Genomic DNA, 15701 nt, shown 5'->3' with positions numbered 1-15701 from the left:
CATATCGAAGAAGCTATAACTACTCCACAAATGATAGGAACTGCAAGCTTCTATGCCTGATTAAGAAAACTTTTAAAAAGTTAGGCACTGAAGTCTGAATCTATTAAATGAAATTTGAGAAAAAGCGGAAGGAGAAAATCTGTCCGCCCCACACACACAATGACATGACACGCCTGCATCAAGCAAAAACGACAAAAGGAAGGATTTAAACTACTAAGGATGGTGAACCTGAAGAGAATGTGGTGAGACACAAGGAATACGCCAAGACGCACAATACGCACAATGAGCCTTGGTGGAGCAGCGGCTGGTGGCTCCCGCTGCCCGCTAGCCGCACACGGTGCAGCCAGTTTAGCCGCTAGGGTCGAACGCCGTCGACGGTCCACCGGAGGCAGGAGGGGAGTGGGAATCGCACACGCAGAGTCGTTGTACGTGTGCAGAGTTCCAGAGGCGAGGGCACGAGGCGATTGGTGGGATGGGGAGCCACTGACGTCGCCGCCAAGTCGGCGCGGGAGGGGGGGAAACAGCGACAATCTCGGGAAGGAGGGACGGCGACCACGACGGCGGCTCGAGTGCAGATGTGAGGGAGATAGACAGGGGCGGGGGCATGGCCTCACCATGTGCACGCCCTCCTTTGCCTCTTAATAGGTAGTACAGATAAAAGGAAGAAAAAATACAATAACTGATAGCAATATATGTCCAGTTTCCCTAAGTGCATGTACTTATTAACGCTACTTCTCATTAATATTCAAAATTTAGCAACAGATGCATCAACGCAAAAACAATAACAATAATATCTTAGCAAGGAGGATTCAAAGTAATTAACATTTTCTGGTTAGTAACACATATATGCTAGCAGAACCTGAATGGGTGATCTGAGTTATAGAAAGTTGGTTTATTTGTCTGCACAATCACATCAAATAGTTCCATCCAAGAATTTCCATCAAAAAATGTTGGTCATGTCCAACCAAATTGTGAAATAGTCAATACAAGAATATTTGAGCAAGCAAAAATATTTTTCATAATATGCTGACTACATTCTATTGGAATGGAACAACTCACCAAGACACATACCGTCATTTTATATCATGTTCACTGTCGCATTACATTCTGCAGTTGAGCCAGATATATTTTCACTTGCCCTTGTGCGGTTATGTGATTCCTTTATTTTAATTCGAAAGAATTTGACTGTTTTACTTTTTACTCATGAGCAAATTGTGGAACGCCAAGTACTTGGCAAGCCTAATCAATCATGGCTACTTGTAGACACACAATCATGAAATCTGACACATCACGAACGGAATCAAACCAATACTCAGCATTTCTATTGGTTGCTTACCTTGCGACGGCAAGAGTGGAGAATGAATCAGGATGGTGCGGCAGCAACCGGATGGTGCGAGCAGAGCGACGTGATGGGTCGAGCGCCAGCGTGAAGGGCCGCGGCTGCCGGGATGGCGCTACTATTGTAGGGATGGATCACTTCCGCACAACGCATGAGCATAACTCCCGTTCGAGAGGAGCTCGGTGTGGAGGACGACACATTGGAAGGAGGCGCGAGGTAGCAGTGGGCTCACCGATAGAGGACAGGGAAGAGGCGGTTGCGTTCGCGGATCCTGGCATCGCACGCGAGGGGGGGTCGCGGGCGCAGGCAGCGGCGGCGGCGCGGGCAACGCGAGGCCGGGGGCAATGGCACGGGGGCACGTCCCTGGGTCGCCGTCGACGACCGGTTTGGCCTTCTTGGGCGTCGGCTTGGGCTTCTTCTTGGAAGACGCCGCCTTGCGTCTGCGCTTGGCGGTGGATGCAGCCACAACCTCCTCCTCCTGGTTCTGGTGGATCTCCTCGGCCATGGCGGAGCGCTTCCGGCCGGAGACGCGCTCCTCCTCGTCGGCCTCCTCGACGCACACATCGTCCACAACGAGCTCCATCCTCTCGGTCTCCCCCTTCTTCATCCCCACCACGGCCGGTTTGGCCTGGTTGGGTGTTGGCTTGGGCTTCTTCCTGGAAGACACCGCCTCGCGTCTGCGCTTGGCGGTGGACGGTGGAATGGAGGAAAAGCCGTTTTTGTCGATGGAGTGCCGTCGGTGGAAGCGGATCGCGGGGGCACTTGCAGCAACGACGCCATGGATGGAAAGGCACGCTGGGGAGGCGCGATTTCTCCGTAAAAATTGACCGCGGAGATCCCTGGAGAGGCGCCATGGATGGAAGGGTTTCCTGGGAAGGCGAGATAGCGGGGGCAATGGAGTTGATTGCGGCGCAGAGGGAGCGCGCTGGCGATGGCAGGCGGGGGAAGCGCACGGAGAAAGCGCGGCGTGCTGGAGAAAGCGCGGCGTGCGGGTGTTGGTGCCTTTTTGGTCACCAAACACTATAATGAACTGCTTGGCGGTACTTGACACCTTTAGATGATGTAGGGTCAAATAAAGTGGTTATCCTAAATGTGGGGCAACACCTCTATGATGGTCACCACCTATTTGGGACCAAATAGCAACGAACCCTAGGACCTTCTCGTGATGAGCAATACCTTGGGTTTGGCTCCGCAAGGTGAACAGTAGTGGCGGCCTGCGACAGGTCGGCAGATCACCTGGTAGTGCCCTCTGCGACGGCGCGGACGGTCCGCGACCTTGGGCCGGACGGTCCGCGACCTGGGCGCAGGAGCGGTGTCTTCCCTGCGTCACACCGGACGGTCCGCAGCTCTGGGCCGGACGGTCCGCGACCTGGCGACAGGGTCGTCTTCCTCCTCCTTGCTAGAATCTAGATCTCATCCCCTGGGGGAAAAAGATCTTAAGGTGCCCCGGGTCGACAGGTCACCCGGGGCGTCCCCAGACAACGTGGAGTCGCCTAGGAATTAAGAGATCAAATCGAGGAAGAGATCTTGGATGGACAACTAGATCTTGCCCCCCGGGAGGGGTGAGATCCTAGGGTCGTCTTGGGATCGGCAGGCCACCCAAGACGGATCTAGACGACGTAGAGTCGACTAGGGGTGGAGGTGGATATGCGGAAGGCTACAACTAGAACTATGCTACATCTACTCCTAGGGCAGGAAAAGTAAATAAGGTAATTGGTTCGATTGGAATGTGTTCGGGGGTTCTCAATCGGCCGTACCCCTTTATATTTATAGGGGAGGAGGTCTGGACCTTTTCCTAAGAGATAGCCAACAAACTCCCACGTGATTAGATGGATAACCACGCACGAGATAAGGATAAACATCCGAGTTAATCTAATTTCGGGACACGCGGACCGTCCGGGCCCAAGGGCCAGACCGTCCGCTCATTTTGGTGTCCAACATATGCCCCCCTGCCTTTTGGTGGAGCTTGGCGAACCAAAAGCATCAGCAAAAACTTCGGAAAAAATTGACCTCATGAGCTTTTGTTCCCGAAGTAAGGACTCAGCTCGATGCAAGTCATCGGCTCTTGCGATCAGATAATATAAATACTTGATGGAACCTTAATGCACAAAGGCCGTTTCGGATCGCATCCGCTTCGGCCATGTCTACCTGATCAACCTGTCAATAGGCAAAAACTTGTGGTGCCCCCCAGCCCAAATAAGCAAACAGATTGGGCCAGTAATACGAATTCATCGCCGTACCACCCCACACATGAGCAGGACAACACATCGGCGATGGATAGAACGGGACGCACCATGCTATCCCCGGAGGAGGATGACAAGGCGATCTTGGTTGTGCTACTTTTTGGGTCCGTTTGGTTGGCTTTTGCTTTCGCACAGATCGCCCTTTTGACTTCGTCTGTTTTATTGGCCGGTTGTGTGGAACGACCTTCTTCATATATTTGGCAAGCAACTGACCAAAAGTAGGGTCGACTCTACTGAGTCGTCCAGACGTCTTAGTAGTATTTTGTTTCCTAACACTTGTTTTGGAACATTGTGGTCCGATGGTCTGAGGTTGCTGCTTCTGACTGTCTACGGACCGTCCGACCATTATAGTCGGACCGTCCGCTCTTGTCTTGGACTGTTCGGCCTTAGTACCTGGACTGTCCGGCGTACGCATGACAGGTGACCGTGATCGGGTGTCCGATCGTGGTTGCCCCCCGGTGCCTCCGGTCTTTCTTTTGTCCGGAGCCTTTCGAGTAACCATTCCGCGTGACATATTTGGTGTGCGGGGATCACCAATGACGATATTTTTATCTTTGCTTTTATCGGCCGCACAAGGCCGAATTATGGCCTTTTTGCTCGTCGGCTCTAATGTGGTGACAGGAACAGGTGGCCTGTCAGTTTTCACCTCTTTTTGAAACCTCAACCGGCCTTCGTTTATAGCCGATTGTATTTGCCGACTGAAGACGACACAATCATTGGTGTTATGGAGAAAGGAGCCATGCCATTTGCAATAAACGCGCCCTTTTAATTGTACAACCGGAGGAATTACATGTGACAATTTAATATTACCATGTTTAAGCAACTCATCAAATATTTTATCACACTTAGTAATATTAAATGTGAACTTAACTTTTTCCTTTTGTGTCGAGTGCGGGTGAAAGCGAACATAAGGTTTGGCCTTAGTGGGCCAAATAAGCTCAGGGACATGTGACTTTTTTGGTTCTTGGGGCTTGGGTGACCGGTTATATTTATGCCGGCCTTCCGCACTAGGCGGATCACAGGTGACTTCTGGTGCTCCGGACGGTCCGACCTGCGCAGTCAGACGGTCTGCGAGTGGACCGGACGGTCCGGTACTATCCCCGGACTGTCCGGTCACGTCAGGCAACACCTGTGACCCTTGTGGTGGGCTCTGTGTAACTCCGGACCGTCCGGCGTAGGGTGCCGGACGGTCTGACGGGGGCCGGACGGTCCGCGATTGTGTGCGGACGGTCTGGCCGTGCTCAGAGTTGACTCACCATTTAGCGAAGATGGTGGTGACGGTCGTCCTGGATATGAGTCCATCGGCATACCAAAACATGGTTGGGACTGAGAAGCCTCATTTGTCGCCGATGTTTTTGACGCAGTTATTTTAGTGCCCAATTTATGTGACAAAAAATCAGGTGTATGAGTATTTTCTAATGCATGCGTCATATTCTCTATATCCTCCATTATAATTTTAATCTAATTATCAAAAGAAATTTTAACAGATTGAATATCGGCTAATGGCGTGGTGTTACTTACAATGGGAAGCTGATGCAGCAAGGCTGACAGTGAATCGTACTTTACTTCCCTCTTCTTGACGACCTTCTGGTGGTGATCTACCTCGAAGTGCGAGAGGTACCACTTTTTCGCCACCTTGCTTATCTGAGCCTGTTGTCGTTGGAATTCCTCGTCTAACCTTTTCATGTGGTCTTCTAATTTCTCATCCTCATTGGTCGGCGAGTTAGTCAGCCTTGTGTTAATGTCTAGGACGACATTGTTGTGATCTTTGGGATTGGCCATTGCGACCGATCTGATAGGTCTAATTTAATATATCTGATCTAATGGATCGGATTTGATAGATCCGATTTTTCTTCCCCAGCGGAGTCGCCAAAAGTATGTTGGTGCCTTTTTGGTCACCAAACACTATAATGAACTGCTTGGCGGTACTTGACACCTTTAGATGATGTAGGGTCAAATAAAGTGGTTATCCTAAATGTGGGGCAACACCTCTATGATGGTCACCACCTATTTGGGACCAAATAGCAACGAACCCTAGGACCTTCTCGTGATGAGCAATACCTTGGGTTCGGCTCCGCAAGGTGAACAGTAGTGGCGGCCTGCGACAGGTCGCCGGATCGCCTGGTAGTGCCCTCTGCGACGGCGCGGACGGTCCGCGACCTTGGGCCGGACGGTCCGCGACCTGGGCGCAGGAGCGGTGTCTTCCCTGCGTCACACCGGACGGTCCGCAGCTCTGGGCCGGACGGTCCGCGACCTGGCGACAGGGTCGTCTTCCTCCTCCTTGCTAGAATCTAGATCTCATCCCCTGGGGGGAAAAGATCTTAAGGTGCCCCGGGTCGACAGGTCACCCGGGGCGTCCCCAGACGACGTGGAGTCGCCTAGGAATTAAGAGATCAAATTGAGGAAGAGATCTTGGATGGACAACTAGATCTTGCCCCCCGGGAGGGGTGAGATCCTAGGGTCGTCTTGGGATCGGCAGGCCACCCAAGACGGATCTAGACGACGTAGAGTCGACTAGGGGTGGAGGTGGATATGCGGAAGGCTACAACTAGAACTATGCTACATCTACTCCTAGGGCAGGAAAAGTAAATAAGGTAATTGGTTCGATTGGAATGTGTTCGGGGGTTCTCAATCGGTCGTACCCCTTTATATTTATAGGGGAGGAGGTCTGGACCTTTTCCTAAGAGATAGTCAACAAACTCCCACGTGATTAGATGGATAACCACACACGAGATAAGGATAAACATCCGAGGCCGGACCGTCCGCTCATTTTGGTGTCCAACAGCGGGATACGGGCAGAACAGCGCCTATGGACGCCTACTCTAAGAACATATAGAGTAGTAGAGAGTAGAGATTTAAAAAATAATTAATTTCGTAATTAATCTTACTGATAAGTGAAGAGGGGGGAGATTAGGGGAATTTATTTGACACGGAGTAAAGGGACAGAAAGACAGTGAAACGTTGGAGTGAGAGAGGGCATTGCCGTACACCGCAATGAGTGGGGACTGGGGAGGGAGCGATTGGATGAACCCTTGGGAGCGGCCTCGTGTATCTCTGCCTAGCCTCCTCATGTCGGCAGGCACTGATGGTCAAAGCATAAGAGATTGGTGATAGGGATAGAAGGACAAAGAATGGTGGGCGGGATCAGCTAGCAATGGTTAATGATAGATATAAATAGAGAAAGGTAGATGCATGGAGAGAAAGAAAAACTTGAAAGTGGACCCGATATGCATGTTTTGTAGTTGTAGCAAAAAAAAAAAACAGGTTAGCTTGGCTTAACACCAAAATAAAAAGAGCACATAGAGTTTTGACATGTGGCAGTGTCACCCGCATACCATGTCAGCAAAATCTCACGCCGACAACCATTTTAAACCATTGAGTGCTTAACTTATTCGGTTTTAAGAGTTTAAATATGTGGTATCTATTTTTTAGCAAAACTATATTGAAAAACACTTTTAAAATGCTGTGCTGGGTATTTGTTTGATTTTAAGAGTTCAATTAGTATGATGTCAAGCTCGTGCTTAATAGGGTTACTTAAACTCTAAGCTAAGCTATGTTTGAATCCACTAATAGTTTACAATTAAGGTTAAATTTATTTAGATACAAGAGTTAATTGCTGGTTAGATAAAAACTAGCTAAAATTAGCTTTAGGACATCTAAATAGGAGAGCTAACAGGTGGATTAAATTTTTTAGCAAGTAATACCTAGACAACCATAACTAATTTGAGTCATCTTTTACGCCAATTATTAAATATCTATCTATATCTGAACGAGCCCTAATATTAGCTATAGTTTGATCCAACTAGTGAGATAATTATTAGCTGAATATTAATTAGATATTTGAGCTAGTTATTAGCCATCCAAACAGCTTTCAAGGAGAAGCGTACAGTCCCTGCTATACAGCTCTCGTCGGGGTCTTCTCCCCCTTCGGCCCTTCCCCCCTCCCTGCGCGCCATGGAGGCCCAGGAGATCGCCGCTGCAGCGCGCCACTTCTGCGCCATGGTTCGAATCGTCGGTCCGGTTAGTCTGCGACTTCGCACCATCGGCAGCTCACCCGTATTATCTTGCTAACCGCCGTGCTTCTCCACTTCTCGGGGCTCCGGCATCTCCGACTCCAGGACCCCAAGGCCGTGAAGATGCGCCGCCACGCCTTTCATTTTCACCAGTTAGCCCTCACCCCTCCCAATTTTGAGATTTTTACTCGATATAAAATCGAGCTTTCCTAAAGCCCCGCGCTGACTTGGGGCTGCAGTTCGGGGTCGACCACGCTCTCGGCGTCGGCTCTGCTCCTGCCGCGGGGCGCTTTAGCGGAGCCGCCGCTACTTCTCGACCATATCTGCTCGGCCCACGGGCACGCGGCAGGAGACGTCGCGCTCACGGCTGCTTCCCTCGTCGAGCCGTTCCTGGTCGCGGAGCAGCGCAATAACTCCGGCGAGGTTGGTAGGTTACAGTGTCACAGCACCGTGTAATCACTCTTTAGTGCTAAGATTTTGTTTGCTTTTTCTTTGGATGCCTGCAGGAGCTTCAGCCGAGGTTGGTTCCGGAGACGCGTCTTGATGTGTTTGTTGAGGTAAAGATAATAAGGGCCTGTTTGGGAATACAGTTTTGAAATACTGTAGTTTTGAGATAGCATAGTTTACAATTGTACATGACATAAATACTACGGTATTGCTTTACCACAGTAAAACTACAGTATTGCTCAAAACCGAGATCTGTTTGGTTCTATTAGAAAAACAAAGTATATATAGAGAAGAGAAGAAAACTGAGGTCCTGAGTGGAGTTTCAAAAACTCTAAAAATACCATAGTTTTGGGTAAACCACGGTATTTAAAACTGAGTTTTGACTGTACAAACCAAACACCTTTTGAGCTCCAATACTATAGTATCATTAAATACCATAGTATTGTTTCAAAACCGCAAAAATACTACAATTCCAAACAGGGCCTAAAGCATCGGTGTGGAATTCGTGCTTAGCATTCAATCATTCATGATCAGTAAAGTGCCTCTTTGCAAAGGAAGTTAAGTGAACTCAAATTGATTATTGCTGGAAGTGCATCAGTTACATCCCGATTCCGAACTATATATAGCTAATAAACCAATGCATGATGTACAATGTGTGTCCTCGTACCGTAAGGAACTCATGCCTTCCAAGATATTAGTTTCAAAACCAGGAAGTTTTTCATGAATTCCTGAACCTTCTGTGATGTGTACAGTATGAGTTGGGGAATGCTCAAGATGGGAAGTCTGGACCTCCGCGGTGGCTTCCAGCTCGACTGCTTGCCATGGTCAGTACTGTAATTTTTTCATCTAGATTGTAGTGTTACTAATAGGTACAGGAAAAAGTAGCAGCCAGGGAGTTAGTTTATACTGTTAATAACAGATGCACGAAAATAGCAGCCATTATGTTACAAGATAAAGGTTGTTTTCTGAGTCCATTTAGTTTGTGAGGATGTTCTATGTTCAGAAATAGTGGTGATGCCCAATTGGACTTAAAAGTTTTACACACTATGTGCATTTTACTTTCAGTTTAAGGAGTTTTGCAACTGTGCATTGCAGCAGCCTTTATCGGTCTTGATTAAACTATGATTCCAAAATGTTTTTTTGCCAGTGTTCTGAAACTGTTTAAACCTGTAGTAGTTGCTATCAATTTATTTTCGGTAAGAAGAGTTGCTTAACTTGCTATTGACATCGTACCAATGACCTATATTAAGAATTTAAGACTGGCCTTGGTTGCTCATTAGGAATAAACTAAGGCCAGTAAGAAAGAGGGAATTTGTTTAGATATCCTTATTACGAGTAGAAGGACAAGTCTGGTGCAGTGGTGAGACCTGCCTCACTGAGTCGCCAGGTTGTGGTTCGAAGCAGCCTCTTGCATTTGCAGGGAAAGTCTTGCTTTGGTTGATCTCTTCTGCAGACCCCACTCACGTGGGAGCCTTCGGCACTGGGTCTGCCTTTTTTATTTAGTGATCTGCATATGTACACTGCACTCAGCAGAAGAAAGTACACTTCTGTCTTGTAGTAACATAACATTTGTAGGTTTTGGTTAGTCTTCACCCACGCATACATGATCAACCAGCAGCCTGGTTTCTTCTTTAGGTTGATGTCCCAACAGCTGCTGTTTCTGCTTTATCCTTATTGAGACATGACGATTCATTCATCAGAAGGCCAACTTGGGATGTAGGCTGGTCATTGGCTGATGCTAATCAGAAACAGGTCTCTTTGTTCATCGAATCAAAGTATTAAACTGTTGTCCCTCTTTTGTCTTGCATTAGAACTTACCGTTACAATTTACAAGGTTGAAAATGACAGCAGATCTTCCCTCGAGTCTAACAGGAATAATTCATCTTTGGAGTCAGTAGACTCATTGATGTTGGCCAAGTCTGCCACAAGAATTGCTATTCTAGGAATTTCAACCTCCAATTTAAATGTAAGGCACATGTCGATATATTTTTCTTTTCCTGAAAATTAGCACTTTGAAAGTTACAAGCTGTAGTTTTTTTGTACTGAGTATTCTTTGGTCGTTGGTGAACAGGATGCAAGACGTATCAATGTTTCAGTGATGCAACAACGAGGGGACCCTTTGCTTATAGTAGGATCTCCATTTGGCCTCATGTCACCCTTCCATTTCTTCAACAGGTAATGTTTATTCTACTGCTTTAGCAGAATGCCAGCATGTCTTTAACTCTTTAAGTATGCACCAGAATTTAGTGCATGTAACCTGTCGAACATTTTGATTTGATGATGACAAGAACATAGTCTGGGCATTCATAATGTTGACTTATGCAATGGTAAACTCCAGATGTTTTAAAACTTGATACTGTTCCATATGCATTATGGAGAAAACACTAAACTTTTAATATCTAGAGTTTTATTAACTCTTTGCTTTGCACGTCATCATTACATCTTCCAAAGCATATACATTTGTTGTGTTGTGTTTGTTCCCGGTATGTCTAGTGGCCTGGAAAGCGTTAACTAGATACTGATGTTTCTAAAATTGAAAACGCCTGGCATGCTTTTGTTGACTATTTTCTTGTGCTACCATTATTAGAAAACAGAATAAGAGTGTCATATTTATTTGTATACATATGTGTTTTTTGAGCAGTGTATCAGTTGGTGCTGTTGCAAATTGCCTTCCTCCATGCACTGCAAGGAGCTCATTACTGATGGCTGACATGCACTGTCTCCCTGGTAAACATCTTTCTGTCTTTATTTTCTTGTATGGTATGACATTAGTTATTGATAATCTATTAAATTGACCAAAGGCATGGAAGGCGCTCCAGTGTTTGACCAAAATTCTTGCCTCGTGGGGCTGCTGATGAACCCATTAACACAGAAAGGCAGCAATATAGAAGTCCAGGTTAGTTCACTGGTTTCAACAAGATACATTTGCACATCGAATATTTGTAACTTAATTATCTTAAAATCTACTTACCAGCTCGTGATTACATGGGATGCAATATGCACGGAATGGAACAGCAAAAAACTGGAGGAAATTGAACGACCCCCAAGAAAACTACCTAATGACAAAAATACAGATAGTAAATCTATGGAATTACGGCATGTATATAACTATGTGAGGGTTTTCTCTTCTACGGACAACAAAACTAATCAGCATTGCATATCACCCCGTTCGCTCAGAGAGGCTATATCTGCAGTTGTTCTTGTCACGGTTGGTGATACGTCTTGGGCTTCAGGTATTGTTCTGAACAAAAGGGGTTTAGTTCTGACAAATGCTCATCTCTTGGAACCTTGGAGATTTGGAAGAACTTCACCTTCAGATTTACAAGCCTCGTTCGCTGGAGAACATCTCAATGCTGGAGAAAACAAATCATTGCAACCACAACAAGGCAAAATTTCCAATGAAGATGCTGTCAAGCATAAGGTTTCGTCATTTAACTTGGGTTTCAAAAGAGGGAAGAGAATATCTGTTCGTTTGGACCATGAAGAGAGACAGATATGGTGCAATGCTAGTGTGGTTTTCATCTCAAAGGGTCCACTTGATGTTGCATTGCTTCAAATAGAAAAGGTTCCAGTTGAATTAAATACAATCAGACCAGAATTTGTTTGTCCAACAGCAGGGTCGCCTGTTTATGTTGTTGGGCATGGCCTTTTTGGACCCCGATCAGGTGAAAAATCTTAGAACCGCAGCTTAAATTAGTGTTTGAGCAGTTCGATGTTTTTTTTTATCAATGTGCATGGCTGCATGCCATTTCAAATGCTGAGTTTTGTTATTATGGAACTGATGTTTGAGTATCTGAATTTAGGCCTACACTCTTCTCTATACTCGGGGGTTGTGTCAAAGGTTGTCCAAATCCCAGCAAATCAACTTTCTCATCTGGCCCGTGCTGAGGCTGACAATATGGACATACCAGTAATGCTTCAGACAACAGCAGCAGTTCATCCAGGAGCCAGTGGCGGCGTTCTTGTTAATACACATGGGCTAATGGTTGGGATAATAACAAGGTATAAAATAGAACCTTTTTGAAGCCTTACATACGTTAACTAGAACCTAAAGTTCATCAAGTTATTTTGCCATTTCATCGACTGTATCAACTTTCTACATTTTATGTTGTTATGTGTCATTTTATGATATGCTAAAACATTGCAAGCATAGCATCATGTCATTCATTTTCGTAACTAGAATAATGGTGAAGTATGTATTTTCCAAAGAGCTTGTCTTTTTTCTGCCTTATTTTTTTTATTACCATATCCAGTAATGCTAAGCATGGTGGTGGAAGCACAATACCTCATCTGAATTTCAGCATCCCCTGCAAATTACTGGTTGCAGTCTTCGAGTATTCAGGTGCTAATTAAGTTTGCTCGTATTTTTTCTGCTCTCAGCTTTAGTCAATATTGATGGTATCAAAACCCTTCTAAGTACATATAAAAATAAGGAATGCATTTCCTTTCTTGGCAGCAAATGGAAACCTCGTGGTTTTGGAGCAGTTGGACAAACCAAATGAAGTGCTCTCATCAGTTTGGGCATTGGCACCATCATCATCCCCATTTGTCAGGAGCTCCCCAGAAAAAGGCAAAGAGGAAAAGGTCTTGGAGTTCTCTAAGTTTCTTAGTGACAAGCAACAAGCTCTGAAATCTAACGTAGATCTGAAGGAACTATTTAGGTACAAGACTCCCAGCAAAATATAGAGTGCGTCCACTAGAATTCATACAAGGAAAATGTTTGTTCCCAGAATTTTGTATGAGACGTTTGATCCCAGAAATCCCCAGTACAAAATGAGTTATCAGAGCACAGTGCCTTTTTTTTACAGATGGTTAAGGCATAAGCATCTTTTCTTCGAGTGTCAGGTAGCGCGGGCTATATGGCATACTGTTCAAATCGCTACAATTTTTACCCTCCCTCTAGTGTCGTGAATATGTTTAGGTCATAGCTAGGGGGATTGGTAAAGATTTAAAATTGTTAGCTCTTTTAGGGGCAGCAGCAGTTTGTTGGGCCATTTGACATTGCGTTTCAAAGAAAATATGTGACAAACTCTTTACAGGTTCTTCGTTTGGTTATTCACTGGCTCCGTTCCTAGGTTGTGCTACAGAAGCCTATCTTTCAGGAGTTGGTTTTGGCTACCTGACAACGTTTGGAGCAAATGGTCAGGTTGTTTTTTACCTAGGCTCGCGGGTGGCAATCTAGTCTTAGGATTGATTTCTACTAGAGTTATTAGGTTGTTAGTCTTCTTTAGACTGTGTGCATCTAGCGCGATGTAGAAGTTTTGTTGTCAAGAAAGTTGTGACTTATGGTTATCTTGATGCAATAAATTTTCTCTTCTCGAAAAAAATGATGATGCCGCTGGGAATGTAATAAACTTATATAGGAACAGTTTTTACAATTGAAAATGTCAATTACCAATTCTTGTACTAGTTGGGAAGGATAATTTCTGTCTATTTTGTAATTATACCTGAGAGTCATGTGTTCTCTTAGTATAGGTTGCTAAACCTTTAAAATGAAGATCAAACTAGGGTGTTGATACCCTGCAACACTTTGCCACATTTTCATCCAATCAGAGGCAATATTGATCCTACATGATATCCCAGTTGATTATGGCGAGCATAAAACATGTGAACATTATTGGAAACCCTAATCCTCTGATACCATGTAGGAAATTGTAGTACTTGATGTATTGATAGGAGATGGGATATAATATATAGACTCACAACTCTAACCCTAATGGGTCGGTAGCCTAACAGTAATGCCGACCCACTCACACACAGTCTAACACACACTATTGTGTAAATCAAGCCTACGCTGGGCTAGCACCTATGTGATTATGGGGTGTTTGAATGCACTAGTGCTAATTATTAGTGGCTAAAATTAGCTGAAGATATCGAAACACTTTAGCTATTAGTTTAATTATTAGTTATTTTTAGTAAATTAGTTAATATTACCTCCGTCCTCGAATATTTATCGTCCGCTAGTTTATTTTTAACTAACCCGCGACAAAAAAAAAGAACGGAGAGAGTAGTTAGCTAGTTATTTGTTAGCTAGCTAATTTCACTAGTAATTTTTTAGACAACTAACTATTAATTTTAGTTCATTCAAACACCCTGACAATGTGCTTGTAGTATGACAGTTACAGGCCTTCTCAGGTTCTAAAAATGTTGTGTACAGTCTAAAGTCAGTTAAATTTCTATTTCTATATAATAGAGCGCGACACAAAGCATCTCATCGAGCCCGTCCACGTTAGCAAAAAGAATATAGACCCTCCGATGAAAGCATCAACGATCACGGAGGTCTCGGCATGTTGCCTACAGAGAATCACACTGCTTCTAGAGAGGTGCAGCGCATGGGAAAAAGAGGCAGACTTGAGTCGTCGTCTTCGCTGGCCCCTCGCCTATCGTTCGTTCGCATTCATCTCATTCCTCACACGCCACACAGCGGCCTGCCCAGCATGCTAGCCGGCGGCTCGTCGTATCTGGCGGCTATAGACCACCAGAGCTTCTCCTACCACAGTCTCAAGAAGCTCCCAGCCGCCGCTCCCTCTCCTCCCCATTCTCCTGCCACGACGATGGACCCTGCTACCGCCGCCGCCATCGAGGAGTCATATCGGTCCTACTATTGCATGTTGGTGAGTTTGGGATGCTCATTGGTTGTGCTCCTCATCAAATTCGTCGGTTTCTAGGGAATGTGAGGACATATGTTCCATCACTGGTCGGTTTGATATAGCTTCGGTGTGTGCAGCTGTTTCATGAGTTTCTTGAATTTTTAAATCTAAAAAGTATGTAGCTGTTTGGCACCAAAATGAGCATGCGGACGGTCTGATCCTGAGGCCGGACAGTCTGCGGTCCAGACAGTCCGCGCCTGTGGGCCGGACGGTCCGCGCGTGCGCAGAGTAGATTAGGGTTCCGAGTTTTGTGCTATGTTTGTTAGCTAGATTCGCGGAATTAGCTCGGAATTCAGTTGTGTAAAGGGTCCAGCCCCCTCCTCTATAAATAGAGAGGTATACGGCCGATTTGTGATAATCAATCGAATCAAAAACATTTCTATTTCGCATTTATTTCCTAGGAGTAGTTCTAGTCTAGTTCTAGTTTAGCCTTCCGATCCCCAAATTCTTCGCTTCTATTCGACTCTACGTCGATTAGAGGAGTCTAGGTCGGCCTGCCCGAGCCTAGACAACTCCTAGGATCTCTCCTCCCCGACGGGGTCCCTCCCGGGAGCGAGATCCAGGCGCCGTCGGCGATCTTCCGCCGCCCCTGCGCACGCGCGGACCGTCCGGCCCCTGCGCGCGGACCGTCCGCTCCTTGCAGAGAGCACCGCCGTTGGTTTGTGTTGAGTGTTTGGCGCCCTAAAAAGGTGTCAACATACTTTTTGATGACTCCGCTGGGGAAAACAAATATAGACTCATCAAATCGGGCCTCAATGGCCGGTTCAAGAGATAACTCTGATATTTCCCCAAGCAACATCATAGAGCCGACTTGGGAGACCTTGCCGGTTGACGAACAGCTCCAGTTCGAGGAGCACAAGGAGCAGATGATCCAGGAGGCAAAAGCAAAGTTCTTGGCCAACTTCAAAGTGGACAGGAACAAGGTCGTCCGACATCGGGCGACGGATCCAGCTTCGCTCCGACCCACGCCAGATATCCCCAATGTAAGTAATATAAACGAGCTGCAATC

The 15701-nt window shown here is 46.0% G+C and overlaps 1 protein-coding gene across 3 annotated transcripts; it reads left to right on the top strand.

Moving 5' to 3' along the window:
• The first annotated feature begins 7438 nt into the window (after positions 1-7438).
• On the top strand, positions 7439-13085 carry LOC100384043 (Glyoxysomal processing protease glyoxysomal). 3 transcript variants are annotated; one of them, XM_008649942.3, is made up of 14 exons: positions 7439-7602; positions 7701-7747; positions 7835-8018; positions 8102-8152; positions 8795-8866; positions 9678-9817; positions 9915-10008; positions 10114-10217; positions 10684-10769; positions 10844-10938; positions 11017-11707; positions 11846-12044; positions 12296-12384; positions 12499-13085. In XM_008649942.3, the coding sequence occupies exons 1-14, from the start codon at positions 7537-7539 to the stop codon at positions 12726-12728; spliced, it is 2148 nt and encodes a 715-aa protein (XP_008648164.1). In that variant the 5' UTR covers positions 7439-7536; the 3' UTR covers positions 12729-13085.
• The last annotated feature ends 2616 nt before the right edge of the window (positions 13086-15701 follow it).

The sequence above is a fragment of the Zea mays genome, chromosome 6 (assembly GCF_902167145.1).
Source record: "Zea mays cultivar B73 chromosome 6, Zm-B73-REFERENCE-NAM-5.0, whole genome shotgun sequence".
NCBI lineage: Eukaryota > Viridiplantae > Streptophyta > Magnoliopsida > Poales > Poaceae > Zea > Zea mays.
Note: the sequence above shows the minus strand (reverse complement) of the source record. Positions and strands in the feature narration are given on the sequence as shown.

What these genes read in the sequence shown, in the direction of transcription:
- LOC100384043 (XM_008649941.3), top strand. Translation starts at nt 7,537, where the DNA reads ATGGAGGCCCAGGAGATCGCCGCTGCAGCGCGCCACTTCTGCGCCATG. An exon ending in TGGTTCGAATCGTCGGTCCG is followed by an intron (nt 7,603 to 7,700) that starts GTTAGTCTGCGA and finishes CTCCGACTCCAG; the next exon opens with GACCCCAAGGCCGTGAAGAT. An exon ending in CACGCCTTTCATTTTCACCA is followed by an intron (nt 7,748 to 7,834) that starts GTTAGCCCTCAC and finishes TTGGGGCTGCAG; the next exon opens with TTCGGGGTCGACCACGCTCT.